General features: G+C 40.2%; 1 protein-coding gene across 5 annotated transcripts in view; it reads left to right on the top strand.

Annotated features, from left to right (window-relative positions):
* TSC1 (TSC complex subunit 1) overlaps nt 1–17,775 on the top strand; it is a 54,848-nt gene that overhangs the window by 32,147 nt on the left and 4,926 nt on the right. For all 5 annotated transcript variants that reach the window (XM_039506553.1, XM_039506551.1, XM_039506550.1 and 2 more), the window contains 9 exons: nt 1,233–1,334; nt 4,650–5,226; nt 8,501–8,544; nt 10,883–11,049; nt 12,039–12,221; nt 12,592–12,702; nt 14,585–14,707; nt 17,014–17,201; nt 17,540–17,701. In XM_039506553.1, coding sequence (XP_039362487.1) covers nt 1,233–1,334; nt 4,650–5,226; nt 8,501–8,544; nt 10,883–11,049; nt 12,039–12,221; nt 12,592–12,702; nt 14,585–14,707; nt 17,014–17,201; nt 17,540–17,701 — 1,657 coding nt within the window. The remainder of the gene's footprint in view (nt 1–1,232; nt 1,335–4,649; nt 5,227–8,500; nt 8,545–10,882; nt 11,050–12,038; nt 12,222–12,591; nt 12,703–14,584; nt 14,708–17,013; nt 17,202–17,539; nt 17,702–17,775) is intronic.

Genomic DNA, 17,775 nt, shown 5'->3' with positions numbered 1-17,775 from the left:
TGATTTGTTTCCTGTTAACTATTCACCTCCAGAAATGCTTTGTGTGGACTGCCTTTTTAGCTGCCCCTCAACCCCACCCCAGTGTTCCACAATTAAAATATTTAACGTTTGGAACACAGCACTAAAGTGAAGGTTGCAAAAGATTAAAAGGGAGAAGCTCAGGCTTTGAGGATGATCTTTGGAAGCTCTCTTATGTTTAGATTCCTCAACTGCAAAAGGACTTGCAGTGTTACGCATCTATAAGGCTGCCCATGTGTGTTCCTTCACTGTGTCAGCAGTTCAGGATAGACTCAAATGCTTCTGGAAGCAGAACTTGGTATTTTTTCATGCTCCTGCAGTGTTACTATATCACTGCATTTGAGAGAACCCTTTCTAGTTCCACATGGAGTAGTAAAATCTGTAGAGAATGTTTGAGAGAAAAGTATCTTATTGGAAATGGAATTTATACTTGCCATTTCCTCTATCCCCCACCCACACATCTCTGGAAGGGGTGGGAAAGGACTTTGATGGTACCACATTTAAGGTACTAAAGAACTGCTGTAGAAATGTCTTCAGGGTGGAGAAGATACTGGAATTTAAAACTGGCTTTCCACAGTGGAGTTGTCTTGCAACACTGGTATCTGAACTTTTTGGTATTTGGCATTTGTGCTAGACTTTCCCAACTTGTGCCTGAGTTGCGAACCTAAGGTTTCTATCCCTGCATTGCTTAGTATATGCTTCTCTATCAGCTGTCTCAGACTTTTGATCTGTTATTCAGTCACATATGGTTTAGTTTGTACTGCATTCATTCAGTTAAGCTTTTTTTGTAGGTAAGTACTGTTTATTGGAGCAAGATCAGTGTTTTAAAGGGAGCTTAGAGGTGGCCTGGAAATCTAGCAGTGCAAACATATTTGAGACTTAAGCTTTGTCCTTCCTTTTCATGGGTAGGAGAACTGCAGACAACATACTTCTCTTCTGTGGAGGAGACTACCTCATCTCACTCTGCAGTAGCACTTCTTGTCATTTCAAAATCACATTGGCTGTCTCTGGAGGGACCAGTGACCTAACACTTCAGGACTCTTTGATTTGCGGGTGGAGCAGAAATGGGGTACGCTCCTGTTTTGGGGAGGATCTAGAGGGATGGAGAATGTTGTTTGAAGACTATTTCAGCAGAAGTGGAAGATATCGTATTGTTAAGTCTTATGATGACATATAGCATCTGTACAATTAATTTTTATTTTTTTTTTCTTCAGAAGTGCCTGGCAGTAAAAGTTCTGTAAATTTAAGTGATCTTCCAGAATTTTTAGGTTGCCTGGCCTCTGATGAAGATAGTGTTGAGAAGGACAGAGAAGAAGGTAATGTCTCTTGGTATCCTTATGTAGGTTTTATATGCATTTAGACCTCGAGCTAGTATGGTACTGAGTTTGACGATTCAGACTTTTTAATTTTATCAAGCCAGATATAAATGAGTATTACTGATTACTGCACACAGAAGAAAATGTTTCAGAGTAGCAGCCGTGTTAGTCTGATTCAGGGAACCTATTGGGGATACCAGCTTCTTCCTGATAAGTGTTCCAAAAGTGGCATAAATGTATAGTTAGTTAATTTCACCTTGCTTCTTATCAACTCTTCCCACATAAATCAAGAGACTTCATGTTCGATGTACAGCAACTCTGCACAAATTTTGGATGGGAATGAAATATCCTTAATTTCTGAAAGAAATTGTTGCTGTCAGGGTATATTGAGCCACACTGCCCTGCTTAATTGTTGTAACCCTCCCTATTGGCTTTGTCTTCCTGGTCCATTTAAACATTGTTCTATTTTTGAAACCTTCTCCTTTTATGCAAGACTCCTCTTAGTGATCCTTATCGTTTACATATGTATCAATGTAAAAATCAGATTATTTCAGAAGTAAATGTAATACATAAATAATAGTAAACCCTTCTTTACGTGACTAGTGTTTGGCTGTATTTCCTCTTTTTAATCTGGGAAGAATTTCTGACTTTGAGACAACCAGTAAGTCCCTAGTTGAGTCTTTTTTTTGCATTGGTTAAAAAAAAAAATTACCATTTACAGCCAAGTGAAAAATTTATTTATTTTAATATCAGAGATCAAACTATCTTAATTTTAGGATATTACAATTTACATTTTGTAAGAATGAACTACTTCTGCGCACCCACCCCTGAAATACATGATGATTACATAGTCCCTTTATTAAAATTTTCTGATCAAGATAATTTTGAAATAAAACTTTACTATGTTCCTTAATTAGCATACCAGGCTGGATGGCACTACTCTAGATTTTCTTCTAGTGGCTTTATTTGGGGCCTGAGCCAAAGTCTGTTGAAGTCAGTGGAGTGACTCCATTGACTTCAATGGATTTTAGATCAGGCACTTATAGTATCTCTTTTCACTCTCCTTTAAGATTTTATTCCAAAAATTTATATAATTTTTAATATCTAGAGGTTAACTTGCATTTTTTTCCATCCCTGTTCTGTTAGTTTTCTGATTATTCTGTAAAACAGCATAATATCTGTATTTTCTAGATCCATAAACAGGGATAGCCATTATTTCAAAAAAAATTGTTGCAGTACCCCAACTACTCCTTTGAAAAATTATTCCATCCTAAAGTCTGTCCTCCTTATTTCCAGTATTCACAACAGCCTTCTTTCCCCACAAGTAAAAATCCAAATTCTTTATTAGGAAGTAGTTAGCAGAAAAGGAAAAGAACTTCCTTTCTGACAAAATTTCTAAAAACAAACTTATAAGAGGATAAGCAAATATTTTCTTTTTGTATAAAAACAGACTTGCTATGTGGAAAATTCACTCTTATGCAAAGGACTATTGCAAGGTTTATGTACCACTTAAAACCCTATTTTGAGTGAGACAGTGGTCAGTTTCATAGTATTGTCTTCACACACATTGCGTTGATAGGGTGTCTTTCAATATTTTCTTCATATAAGTGCTATAAGGGACGATGTAACAGTTTTTCCATGTTTAGTATAGTTAGTTTCCCTTTTTCTTACAGATTTATGACTTTTTAATTCAGAGGCGTTTTTTTCCTATGGGTAAACTGAACAATATATTTACAAATTTATCACTCTTCTTTGGAACTTTAATTGACAAAGACTCAAATTAAATTAAAAAAACAAAACTCTAGAAACAAAGCGAATTGATTTCACCAGTTTTGATCATGATTTAAATCAGCAAGCAGGAACCCTTGAGAGAGATCGAGAGATCTTTATACTTTTTTAATTACTTTCCTAATGAAAAGTTGATTCTCATTGGTTGACAACCATTAAAACATGTTGATTTGTAACTAAATATAGTCTTTTTACATAGACTTTGGTGCTTCTTTTTGATAACCAGGAGGATACACTATATCTATATACTTATATTTAAGCAACTATATAGCTTAACTTACCTTTATTTGGTTTCTGAATTTTCACATTTTTTATTGTTAGAAAATGGTGAATGATGGATTTCTTATTTACTGAATTGATTTTTTTTTTATTTATTTGTGATTTGTGTAAAGCACTATTTGGATAGAAATTCAAATTCAGTTAAAATGCACAAAATAACATTTAATTTTTTTATTCAATAAAACTACCTTAAATGTGCTGGATATGTTTAAAAAAACCTTATCAAAACAAACAGTTTTATTAAATGAAGTATTATCTGTAGTTAGTGAATTGAACTGATGATTTCTGGTCAGAATGTCTTTCAAGATTTTAGAATTAATAGATCTCATTTTTTCATACCTAGTTTTTATTCATAGATTGGAAGAGGAAAACAAGCTTTCCTGCTTTATTCAACTAGTTCATTTCAGTGTTAAGAAATTGATTGGAAGCTGAAAAACTGAAATGAAGAAAAGATTCTCTCTGCACCTGCAAAAGAGGCTACTGCTGTCAAAAGCTGGTTTAGCACTTTCACAAACTATGGTTCCAAATGTTTATTCAGTGACTTTCACTATTATTCAGGGGTTTGACTTCTACCTCAAACTTAGCAGCAAATATGAACTGCTGAATATTTTTTGTGGTTGATTAAAATGATTGTAATTTGTAATAAGTTTAGGCCTTAAAATAAGTTGTCAATTTGAAACTTAATTTTAAGTATTTAACTAAATTTAAAAAAACACCTGATTTAAATAAACCAATTTTAAAATGTTTTTAATTGGTGTTTTTATCCACCCTGTATAGAAAGGCAGGTTTATTTTATTTGCTTTCTTTCTAGCTTTACCCACAAGCTAGCGTTTCCAATTTAATAAAACCTACTCTTATTTGTATTATCTTAATAGTGGTAAATAATGTACATCCTATTGTGCATATTCCCAAATACTTTGTCTGGTCAATTTCAATTTCAAAAATCTTCCCAAAGTTTTAAGAACTAAAATTACATTGTGAAAAATTCATCTCTCTGTCATAAAGTCATGAGTTAATTTGCATCCCTCAATTTTGAAGTTGTACCCTGTTCTAATTTTACATTAAGAAAGTTTACAGGATTTGTATCCCAGGTTACAAAGAGCAACCCTGAGTGTATACCAGGTAAACTGATGTCTAAATGTTCACAGGAGTTGGTTTGGGGTGAAAGGTGGATTGTCTTAACACAGCACCAAACTTATTTTTTTTAAAGCTTATTTGCCTATTAACTTCCTTTTGTTTTTTTCTCAGATGCAATATCAAAAGAGATCTCTGAGATCACTACAGCAGATGCTGAGCCCGTGGTGCCTAGAGGAGGATTTGACTCTCCTTTTTACCGCACAAGTGAGAGTTTACCAGCCTCTCAAAAGAAGCCCCTTTCAGTAGCCTCCAGTGTTCAAGGACACAGTCTGAGCTCTGAACCGTTAGCCTCATCTCTGGACAAATCTGGGCCTGAGGGTGCACGAGACACACCTAAACAAGCATTTACTCCCATTGACAGGCCCTGTGGAGCCTCTGATGAAAGCCCTGCTGGTAACAGGGTAGGCCAATCCTCTATGGAGACCAGTATCCTCACTCCCAGCCCTTGCAAAGTACCAGCACAGAGAAGAATGGGGTTTGGGAGCGGGCAGCCTCTCTCATATGAGCACCTTTTTGAGGTTGCATTACCAAAGACTGCCTACCTCTTTGTTAGCAAGAAGACTGAGGAGCTGCTAAAGAAAGTCAAGGGAAACCAGGATGAAGATTGCACATCCTCCACCTCTCCAATGGAAGTACTGGATAGACTGATACAGCAAGGAGCAGATGCACATACCAAGGAGCTCAACAAGTAAGTGTCTACAGACCTTGCTCTGCAAACACTTCGTTACCACTTTCCTTGTCAGTCCATATATCAGTAGCTGTGCCTGAAAGGCTGCTTTGCTTGGAAACCAAGAAGCTCTGCAGACATGGCTCTGTAGTCCTTATATTGAAAGTGCATAATTGCTTCATGTTAAGTCACCTCTTCAGAGGTTCCTAGCTGGACATGCATGAGTTCTTGAAAGTGAACTTTCTAGCCAGAATGGTAGCTTAACATTTATCTGCATAAGAAAAATGTCTTTATGAAGGTAGAATTTACCACATCTGAGGTGGAAGTCAAACTCAAACAGCTTAATGGGGCCCAGATAATCTCCATCCTAGAATATTAAAGGAACTGACACATGAAATTTCAAGCTCAATAACAAGGATTTTTAATGAATCTGTAAACCCAGGGGTCGTACTCTATGACTGGAGAATTGCTAATATAGTTCCTATTTTTAATAAAGGGGAAAAAGTGATCCAGGAATCTACAGGCCTGTTAGTTTGACCTCAATTGTATGCAAGGTCTTGGAACAAATTTTGGAAGAGAAAGTAATTAAGGACATAGAGATGAACGGCAATTGGGATAAAATACGATATGGTTATACAAAAGGTAGATCATGCCAAACTAACCTGATCTCCTTTGAGAAGATAACTGATCTTTTAGACAAAGGAAATGCAGTAGATCTAATCTACCTGGATTTCTGTAAGGCATTTGGTACAGTTCCACATGGGAAATTATTAGCCAAATTGGAGCAGATGGGGATTAATATGAGAATTGAAAGGTGGATAAAGAATTGGTTAAAGGGTGATACTACAATGGATGATACTGGAAGGTGAACTGTCAGGACTGGTCTTGGAATCAACCTTATTAAACATTTTTATTGCTGACTTTGGTACAGAAAGTGAGTGTGCGCTAATAAAATTTGTGGATGACACAAAGTTGGGAGGTATTGCCAATACCGAGGAGGACCCAAAATATCGTACAAGATGATCTGGATAACTTTGTAAACTGGAGTAATAGAAATTGGATGAAATTTAATAGAGCAAAATGCAAGGTAATGCATTTAAGGACCAACAACAAGAATTTTTGCTATAAGCTGGGGACTTATCAGTTCAAAGTGACAGAGGAAGAGAGAGACCTGGGTGTATTGATCACAGGATGACTATGAGCTGTCAGTGTGATACAGTTTTAAAAAAAGGCTAATGCAGTACTAGGATGCATCAGGCGAGGTATTTCCAGTAGAGACAGGGAATTGTTAGTACCATTATACCAGGCACTGGTCAGATCTCGTCTGGAATACTGTGTGCAATTCTAGTCTCCCATGTTTAAGAAAGATGAATTCAAATTGGAACAGGTGCAGAGAAAGGTTACTAGGATGATCTGAGGAATGGAAAGCCTACTTTATAAAAGGAGACTCAAAGAGCTTGGCTTGTTTAGCCTAACCAAAAAAAGGCTGAGGGGAGATATGATTGCTCTCTATAAATACATCAGAATAATAAATACCAGGAAGGGAGAGGAGTTATTTAAGTTAAGCACCAATGTGGACACAAGAACAAATGGTTATAACCTGGCCATCAACAAGTTTCAGCTCAAAATTAGGCAAAGGTTTCTAATCATCAAAGGAGTCAAGTTCTGGAACAGCCTTCCAAGTGAAGCACTGCTGGGCCAAACACCTACCTAGCTTCAAGACTGAGCTTGATAAGTTTATGAAGGGGATGATATGAGGAGATTGCCTACAATGGCATGTGGCCCATTGGCTACTGTCAGTAGCAAAAAAAAAAAAAAAAAAAAAAGAGAGATGGGACACTAGATGGAGAGAGCTGAGTTACTACAGAGAATTCTTTCCCAGGTATCTGCCTGGCGGGTCTTGCCCACATGCTCAGGGTCTAACTGATGGCCATATTTGGGGTTGGAAGGAATTTCTCCCTGGGTCAGATTGGCAGAGACCCTGGGGGTTTTCTCCTTCCCCTGCAGCATGAGACATAAGGCACTTGCAGGTTTAAACTCATGTAAATGGTAAATTCTCTGTAACATAGTCTTTAAACCATGATTTGAGGACTTCAGTAACTCAGCCAGAGGTTCTGAGTCTATTTCAGGAGTGGGTGGGTGAGGTTCTGTGGCCTGCCATGTGCAGGAGGTCGGACTAGATGATCACAATGGTTCCTTCAGACCTTTAAAGTCTGAGTCTGTGCATAACCGAAGGATCTTGCTGCCTTTGCTGATGGAGCTCAGCTGTGTTACTAAACCTGATGGTGAGGAAGTGGGGTCCACTGGCTGCCAGTCTCTAATGTGGCTTGGATGCTTGTCTGAGACAGTTAGGTTGAGCTTACGTCAACCTAATTATATCAGTGTACACGCTACAGCCTTGTCCTGCTGATATAAAAGTGCCCGTCAACACTGACATAACTCACCCTAAGCCTCTCGTGGAGGTGTTTTGTCAGTGTAGGGCAACACAGTGTCTGTGTAGATGCTGCTATTGGCTGTCTTGTCTTGCTGGAGCCCTGAAATTGAGAAGGAAGCCAGGCTGCCCATGCCCGGTTCCCCACTTAGGGAGCTGAGAAGCCTGAGCAGCTGCCCCCGCTCCCAGCGGAGAGTCAAGAATCCTAGGGGGTGGCTGGTCCCCTTGCTCCTGGTGGGGAACTGCATGGAGCTGAGAGCCATGGCTCTCAGCCCCCGCCCCCCTCTCTCACACACTACCCCTCTTCAGTCAGTGGAAGCACTCCAGAGGAGGATGCGCACCACTGACTGAAGGAGGGTAGTGTGGACATGTGTCAATTTAAAGTCTGTAGTGTAGACATGCACTTAGATAAAGTTGTTCATGAGGGCAGAATTAGGTATCCAGTAGCAGGACGAAGTCTAGTGGCCAGGAGAAGCATAGCAATTCCTTCCAAAAACTTGTTTGGGCCAAGGTGTAAGAAGGGAGAGTCATATATGGATACATTCATGTCTGTTTTAATTTCCTATTATGTACTCCCTTCATCTCCTTATTCTACTTCCTGCTTCGCCCCTTTCTCAAGCTGGTTTTTACATTTGGGACAGTCTCTCCTTTTCTGTCTACCAAGCACCCTTGCTGTCTTTCAAATTCCTCCTTAAAGCCCACTTCTTGCAGTGATCTTTACACCCTCTCATCTGAATTATTCTCTAGTATGATGTTTCATTTGTTAGATTACAAAGCCTTAGGGACAGGGACTGAATTTCAATCTGCCTTGTAAAGTGTTCACTTACAGTGTATAAACTATTAATACTGTGTTTTTATTTCCAGATTGCCTCTGCCAAGCAAATCTGCTGACTGGACCCACTTTGGAGGTAAACAAGTTTTTCTTGGTTTAGGACCATAAATGTAGTCCATAATCAGTTAAAAAAAAAAATGCATTTCTTTGTATCTTCTTCTACTTGATTAATTAAATGATGGACTGCATATTTATTTGGCTTCTTTCTTTTCACACGCTGAAGTTGGATGGTGACCGTTATTAGGATGTAGTTTATCTGCTCAGGAGATGATGCACCTTTCTGTTTCAACGTTACAAGTTTCTTTCTCTTTGGAAAGTGATAATTACTTTTCCTACAGAACCAAGAATATTACTATGTGCTTTTTTCCCCCACCAAATTGCAGTGGTACTCATGCCCATTATCAAATCTGCAATTGCATGTACTGGCCTTCTTCAAAGAGACACTGATTCTCTTTTATGATTTTGTTTTTATGGCCACCTATGTAGAAACGAATACTCCTGAGGTAAATGGCTCTTCAGTTTTAAAGCTGAATTCCACCTGGTTTAAAGAGCTATTTAAATATTCCCCCCATTCCACCCCCAACTGATCATAAGTCATAGAGCCTAAAACTGAAATCTTTCCTCACCATTTAACATATATCTCACAGTTTTGTCATCTTAGGCTTCCTTTTGACTTCCGTGTTGGTGATCTTTACTCCTCTAGGGAGATTAAAAAATATGAGCCAGTTGAAAAATCCATATAACTAGGAGGCAGCAGGGTTTTAGAGCAGAAGTCATTTTTGGACATATTGGTCTGGTTCCCTTAATTCAAATATGTCCCTCCTCTTGCTTCACCTGAGGCATCCGGAAGCTCCACTGAAGTCATAACTGACTTAAGCACAGTTTTGTCAATCAAAAACCTACCCTGTACACTGTTAGAAAACTTTTAAATGTTGCCTATGCTTAGAAATGCTTTTAGATAAATCTGTCTTACTAAGGTAGGATGGTGAAATAACAAAGGAGTGTGAAATTGGTCTGTCTGAAATCTTTCCAGTGGCTTTTTGGAAGACATCCTCTCCTGAAATATTTAAAACTGACATTTTTAAATGGCTTGAGGCTAATCTCAATCTTAACACTTTTAGCTGATGCAGTAAAAGCCATGTCCTACAATTTCTCATTACTCTTTCCCAAAAAATAATCATGTAAGCCACTCATGAGCAGGTTGCTCGTGACAAAAACATGTAATGTAGGAGAAAATGTTGGCAGGGAAACAGACTTCAGTTTCAGGCTTCAAATGAGTTGTTGCATTTTTTTTTTTATAATTATGAAGGCTGTGTAGGTTGGAGGAATGAGCCACAGCCTTAGAAATTGGAAGGTCCTAAACTCTAATTTTAATTCTGGTTCTGTCACTGATTTGCTGTGTAACTTAATGGAAATCAGTTCTTTCAAATTCTGCGGGTAAAACTTCCAAAAGTGTCTTAGGTAGCACTGGAAGTCAGTGGCACTTAGGTAGCTTAGGCTAGGTCTACACTGCAAAGAAAAAAACGTGGAGCCCAGTCTCAGAACCCAGGACAGTTGGCTTGGGTTGCAGGGTTAAAAATAACAGTATAGACATTCCCCCTCAGGCTAGAGCCTGGGCTCTGAAATCTGGCAAGAGGGGAGGGTGTTAGAGCCTAGGCTTCACCCTGAGTGGGTCTACACTGCTATTTTTAGTCCGGCAGCCTGAGCCCTGCAAGTCCAAGTCAGTTGACCCAGGCTCTGAGACCTGGTGCCGTGAGTTTTTTTTTCACTTTGTAGTATTGACATAATCTCAGTCACACTTTCTAAAGTATCTAAGGGTATGTCTACACTACCCGCCGGATCGGCGGGCAGAGCTCAATCCAGCGGGGGTTGATTTATCGCGTCTAGTCTAGACGCAATAAATGGACCCCCAAGCGTTCTCCTGTCAACTTCTGTACTCCACCGCCACGAGAGGTGCAGGCAGAGTCGACGGGGGAGTGGCAGCAGTCAACTCACTGCGATGAAGACACCACAGTAAGTTGATCTAAGTACGTCGACTTCAGCTACGTTATTCACGTAGCTGAACTTGCATAACTTAGATCGATATCTTCCCCCCCCAATATAGACCCAGGGCTAAGCCATGTAAGCATTCTAGAAAACTACTCCCATCTGTAAAATGTAGATAATAAATTGGTACCTTTGAACTGTGGGTATGATGAGGATTCAAGACTGTATAAAGCTTTGAACATGTAAAGTTTTGTACTAACTATTGATACCTTTATTTAAATTCCTAATTTTTTCCATTCAGTTTTGCAGTTAAAAAATAACCCTGCAAAAGTAGAATGGGCCTGAATGAGGATGTAAATTTGAATGTGTGTAATAGAATCCAGTATATTTAGCAGTAACCTTTGCTCTGTCATTTAACTCCTGTCTAGGTTCTCCCCCTTCAGATGAGATTCACACCCTGCGTAACCAGCTGCTTTTGCTACACAACCAGTTATTGTATGAGCGCTTCAAAAGGCAACAACATGCCCTTCGGAACCGGCGACTCCTGCGGAAAGTGATCAAAGCAACAGCACTGGAGGAACATAATGCTGCCATGGTGAGCAAGGATTAGAGTGCTGTGCATGCCAAGAAGTGCTACCAATACATCACTATTCAATCTTATGAATACCTGCCCCAGACAACATCTACTATAGTATCATAGAACTTTAAAATCTTTTAAAGTATTTATTATTGAAGTTTTGTTGTTTTTAAAGTAACCTTCGAACACTCCAATTTTTGTGGAATGGATTGTGGATAATTTTGATACATTGTGATTAGCTGAAACTGGAAATTTACTGTAAAGGGCATTGAACTGAACACATACATGAAGCCAACTGGCTTAAATAACTGCCAAACTTTGCTTAGAAAGATGTTGTGATTTAACAGTCAGTGTTCTGCTTGCTTAACATTTGGGCAGTCTTAACATTAGGCCAGTAACCTTGTTAAGTTTCCTGAAGAGGTACATGCTTTCCATTTGAGGAGGAGGAATGCTGGCAGAAAACTAAGTATTTCAAGTGTGTTCTCTCTCTGAGACTCTGAATCTGGCCCTAATTAGTGATGGAAACTTAGCGGTGTGTAGTCCATGTGAAATAAGAATTCAAACAAGATTGAAGTTATGTCCATATTATAAAAGCTGTCATGTAAATTGGGATCTTTGTAGCAGTCTCAGCAAAGAGGCTAAGAACTAAGTAATTATTGGAAATGGAACTACCCTCTCTTCCCTGAGGCTGTCCCTTTAGGTCACCACTGGAGCATGGGGTGATGTGGAGGAACATACATAACTGCTGACCATATTTTGTGGATGTAACTTCAATTTCCAGTATGTTCAGCCTGGCACCTTTAACCATTTCTTTAAAAAAAGAAAAAACCCTTTTTATATGAGGAACATACTAAAGTGCTGTAACATAGCCAAGTTTGAAGACTGTGCTATTAGTGGGTTTTGTTTTTGATCCTTTATTTGGTGGTTGAGCTGGGGCAGTGGTCTCTGATGTACTAGTTGAAGTAGAAAATTTGGTCATCTGACTTTTGGTATATGGTTCTGGACAGAAAGATCAGCTGAAACTACAGGAGAAAGATATCCAGTCCTTGAAGCTTAGTCTGCAGAAAGAGCAGGCCAGGTACCACCAGTTTCAGGAAGAGCATGATAATATAGTGGCTCAGCTTCACAGCCAGATCCGACAGCTGCAACATGACAGGGAAGAATTCTACAACCAGAGCCAGGAATTGCAGGTATGAAACATAGCATGGAAAAGCTATAGTGAACAGATAACATAGCTTTAAAAATACCCCCCCCCCCATGATCTGGTATGAAATGGCTCTTAAGTATATTAAACCTCTCGCTTCAATCCAAATAAGACAACATGCAGTTAAAAATTCATCTAAGTTGATTCCATTCTTTGTGGCTTTGTTCTGTTTTGCTTTGAAATGGCAAATTGCGTGCCTTTAACTAGTCCGTAGATAATGATCATTTTTAGTGTTTAGTCTGTAACCGCTGATTATGCTGTGTGGGAGGAATGCTGACCATCCTGCCAAATGTGTATTTTGCTAGGTTTGTAATACAGTTTCAGAACCTTAAGCCTCTTGCTTTCTATTTGAACAGACCAAGCTGAAGGACTGTAGGAATATGATTGCAGATTTGAGGTTAGAATTAAAGAAAGCCAACAACAAGGTGTGTCACACAGAGTTGCTTCTCAGCCAAGTTTCTCAGAAGGTATGATTCCCTTTGTGGCCCTTTTGTTGTGTCCTTTTTTGCTAGTACCCATTTTCAAATTTCTCTTGGTTCCTCATAAGGCCTTTATCACTTTGAATAAGCTGCTTCTCATAATACCACACTCAGTTCCATGGTATTGATTTTAACTGAGTGAGAACACAGAGCATGAAGAATTTTATGCTGAAGAAATTAAATTTGCTTGGTTCTGGTACTTCTGAAATCTTGCTCCTCATTTGGGTCTCTGGCCCACATTTGGAATTTCACAGATTGAGCAGTATTACTCCTGAGGGCATCTGTGCCAAAAAAAAATTAAAAATTCTGTGCCAGAAATATAAAAACTCCGAACACAGTATTTTAAAATTCTGCTAATTTTATTTGTCAAATAAATGTGTGGAGGTTCCAGCTTGGCATTGGGGAGCACAGGCCACTGGCTGCAAAGAGGTGGGAGATCACTGTGCAGCTTCCCCCCTTTCTCTCCCCCGGGTTACGGACTCAGTGGTGAAGTTGCACCCAACCCCCAGCCCTGACACAGCGCAAGGACTGGACCTGTCCCAGAAACACCCCAGGGCCCTGCCCCTCCATGCCAGGTGCACCAGGTGTGGGCAGGCTGGCTCAGGAAGGCAGGATCCAAGTGTGGAGGGGCTTAATGTGGGGAGAGCCTGGTGTGGGTTGAGAAGGTTCTGCGTGGGGCAGTCTGGGTGCGGGTGGCTCAGTGGGAGATCTGGGTGGAGGGGAGATCTGGATGCACAGAGGCTTGTTGGGAGGTGGTTCTGGATGCAACAGTAATGGGACTCTGCAGGGTGGTCCAGGTGAAGGTGGTTGGGGCTCAGAGGGGGGTCTGGGTGTGGGGGACTCTGGGGGGTCCAGATGCTGGGGGAGTTGGATCAGTGGGGTGGGGATCCAGGTGCAGCTGCTTGGGCATTGGCTGGGTGGGGATCTGGGTGTGGGTGGCTTGTCAGGGTGGTCCAGGTTCAGGGGGAGTGGGGCTCAGCAGGCAGCTTCTGAGTTTGAGCAGGTGAGGCTCGGCAGGAGGGTCTGGGTGTGAGGGGGGTCTGGATGCACAGGGGTTGGGCAGAAGCGGGAGCAGCTCCCTGTACAGGGATTCCTTCCCCTGCAGCTGAGGAGCGATGGTTGTAGGAAGTGGTGGGTGAGAGGGAGGAGTTTGCAGAGCTTTCTGGAACTGGGGAAGAAGTCTTGGGGTGGGTCTGATCCGACCCGAGATGCCATGCAGGGGAAAAGGAAGTTCCATCCTCCCCAGCCCAGCCGGGAGTAGCAGCTGAGCCTGGTGCAGGGTAGAAGCCACTGGCCAGGTCTTCCCCAGTCCTGCCCCATGCCCCACAGTGATTTACGTCTCGGCTGGCCGGCTGGCCGCCCTGGACACCCAAAACATACTGCTGGGGAGGGTCTCATGACCACTCTTGTGGCTTCCCTATGCTTCCCCGTCAGAAAGGCATTTTACTGCGGGGAAGTAAAGAAATCTGCAGGGGGGCATAAATTCTACACATGTGCAGTGGCACAGAATTCCCCCAGGAGTAATTCATAATGTGCTTGTATTTTACGGTATGTTAAAGAGCCCCTGTCAGAAGCTAAAGGGACTTCACATACAAATGGAGAAGCAGTTACCTTATTTGAAGCAAACTGAGGGGTTAAGCTAACTCAATGCTGCATTTGTCTCATGGGATGCAATAATTTACCTGCGGCAACTTTGAGTAACATCCATTCACTTGATTGTCATAATTGCCTGCTACTTTCCCTAGGCATCATGGTTTGATTTTTTTTCTTTTTCTTTTTAGTAAAAAATAACCCCCAGATGTAGTGTAGGTCAGGTGTGAAGATTAAACTGTTCACGGTGGACTCTATTTTATTTTTATTTTTTTTAAAGCTTTCCAACAGCGAGTCAGTCCAGCAGCAGATGGAGTTCTTGAATAGGCAACTTCTGGTTCTTGGGGAGGTCAATGAGTTGTACTTGGAACAGCTGCAGCACAAGCATGCAGACACGACAAAGGTACAGTATGTGGGTCACAGGCAAGGCCTTTCTTGAAAGATTTGCCTTAGGATCATCATCAAGTTCAGTAGTGGCTTTTCAGTGAAGAAGGAAACTCTTTTTATAAATCAGCAAACAGACATAAATGTTTGCATCCAATTTCAAAGCAAATGAAGGAATATACTACTATGATTTATCTTTCAATGAGAGCTTTTGTGTTAGTCATGCCAGGCTATCCAGTCTGTCTTCAAATAGCTTCTTGGATGGCATAGTTTTAACTAGGTCAAATGATGGTTTTTACTGCCCCGGGAAAAACTAGTTTGTCACAGGTTAAGGCACTTTCTATTTTAAAAATTGTTTAATTAACGCACACCACATTACACTTAAGTTTAGTTATACATTCAGATTGTTGTTACATAATGCAGTAGATACATAGATTAATGTAGAGTTGCATAAATAAAAAGTAAAAGTTGTTGCGAATTATACCTGTAGGCCACGCACCGTTCGTGTCTAGGCTGAGGCACAAAAACCAAAGATTTACAGAGTGTCCAAATAACAAAGTTTTATTGCACAAGGTTCAAACAACGTTCAAACATGGTGTCCCCCTGCTAGTCAGCGAGAGACCCATGCTACGGATTACATAGAAGTGTTATACCTTTTAGGAGTGCATGCTACCCTCGTGAATCGGAAGCCTTAACCAATAAACAAGCCATTTTCTTATCTTTCGCCTATTACAGTTAATCACTGTCCGCGTGCTGGCTAGTGCGCAGTCCAGCTGTTACCTTGCATGCTAGAATTTTTCCTTAATTATGTTACTACAGCTGTGTTCCTATCCTCTTTCCTGTTCCTGACTTTATCTTTCTTTAATGCTGCCCTTGGGAGCTGTGTATGTGATGTGCTCGTTTTTAGTTAATGATGGATACAAAATAGGGAAACTTACAAAATGGAGTTGCTCATGCTAACTACCCTTAACAAAGTGCAGTGGGCATAATACTAATATATGTAATTATTATACTGAACATTGGAATGACTGTGCATTTTGGTTTGGTATTTTCTCAAGGAAGTTATTCATGTCATGACTCATTTCTGTTTTCAATATTATATAAATAAAAGTCAAAAATATTATATGAAAATGACAGTAATGCAGAGTTGTAGGCTTGAAGCATTGAGCAATCAGAAGCATGCAGAGTTGCAAACTACCAGTCCATTTGGCCATGCAGAAAAAGACCAACTTTGATTTAGTGGATAGACCGAGCTTATTCCTCAGTTTTGAATGGGTGTATCCAACGGTTGAAAAGATTTGTTCTATGCTTGCTGAACTTACTGGATGGTGATGCAGTTATTTTTCTCAGTTTAAACTGGGTTTAACCTAGTATTTACCAGCGTCCTGGCATAAACTAGCTTTTCCTGGAAAATTGCCAACCCTTAATAAGTTCAGTAACCTTGGAAACTTACATTTGTGTCACCCTGGAGCAGAAATCCATATCACACATAATTTTCTATGTGAAGGTAACAAGAGAATCTGCTGCTTGAGATATTGCATGGGAAGGCGCTTAGTGTTAATACAGTAGGTCTCGCAGCATGCAGAAGTACTGCCATGTCACTCCAACAATTGTCACTAAAAGTGCTTATCTCTTGCAACCACATATACATCTCATGCTTCTTTTTTTGTAAAACGTCTAAGGACCACATGATTTTATTACCCCTGCTCAGGGAAACATTTTTGTACCAGTAGGGTGACACTTACAGGACAGTGTACCTGCTTTTACATGAGAGACAGCAACCATTAAAAGTGAACTTTCAAGCCAAAAAAAGGTGCCTTTTTTAGCACTTTGAGGGCCACATTTCAAAGAGATTGAAAATTATCCATTCTAATCTGATACAAGACTGACAAGCCTTACCCCTATTGGAAAGGGCTTAAGTAAGGAACACTGATGTGCTAATAAATGCCGGTCACGTGGAGCTATATTCATGGTAATTTAGTATCCCTGATACATTCACAAGTTCTCCAGTTCTGCATCTCTTTTTTTGGACACTTGCTTTGTTTCATCTTACATAGAAATTGTGCTATCTGTAACTGTATGCACACGTATAAATACTACAAACATATAGGAATCTGGTCCCTATTAAAGCTCTCTTTAAAACTGTAACCCTTTCTTCCCCAGTGAAATCCTGAGAAAACAGATTTAGACTCTTCAAAGCAAAGGGGCATGGGATGAGTCCAGTGTAGTAGATGTTTTAATGTATCTGACAAAAGTTTAGCCTTTTACTTGTGTGACACTAAATGGTGTATTTCTCAGTAACACAGAGTTACCCCTCTTTTTCAGGAAGTGGAAATGATGCAGGCTGCCTTTCGGAAAGAACTGGAGAAAGCAAAATTCTGTGTTCAACAGCAAAGCCAGAGGCTTGATGCCTCCCAGAAGCGGATAGTTGAACTGGAGTCTCAGCTTTCTAAGAAAGATCACCTGTTACTGGAGCAAAAGAAATATCTGGAGGATGTCAAAATCCAAGCAAGGTTGGGATTTCACTTCAGTAACTAATACTAACTAACATTATAGATAAAGTTATTTGCCGTGTTGTAGCTGTGTAGGTCCCAGGATATTAGAGAAACAAGGTGGGTGAGGTAATATCTTTTATTGGACCAACTTCTATTGGTGCAAGAGACAAGTTTACATGGAGCTCTTCTTCAGGACCTGAAGAAGTATGTGTAAGCTCAGAAGAAAGCTTGTCTCTTTCACCGATAGAAGTTGGTGCAATAAAATGTATTATGTTATAATTAAAGTTCAAAAAATGTATTGGCAGATGGGTTATACTTTGAGAAATTTAATAGTAATGTGCTCTTTGTATGTTCAGAGGCCAGCTGCAAGCGGTAGAGAGCAGATACAAAGCCCAGAAAAGAATTACACAAGCATTTGAGCTGGAGATTTTAGATCTGTATGGCCGATGGGAGAAGGATAGCCTATTGAAAAAACTTGATGATGAAAAAACAGAAGCAGCTGAAGCAGCAGAAGAAAGGTAAGGACAATATTACAAAACTTGATGAGCTACTTGCAAGCTGCTTGAGGTAAACCTCCCTTAGTAATGTTTAG

The sequence above is a fragment of the Mauremys reevesii genome, linkage group 19 (assembly GCF_016161935.1).
Source record: "Mauremys reevesii isolate NIE-2019 linkage group 19, ASM1616193v1, whole genome shotgun sequence".
Classification (NCBI taxonomy): domain Eukaryota; kingdom Metazoa; phylum Chordata; order Testudines; family Geoemydidae; genus Mauremys; species Mauremys reevesii.
This window is presented reverse-complemented; position numbering and strand designations above follow the sequence as displayed.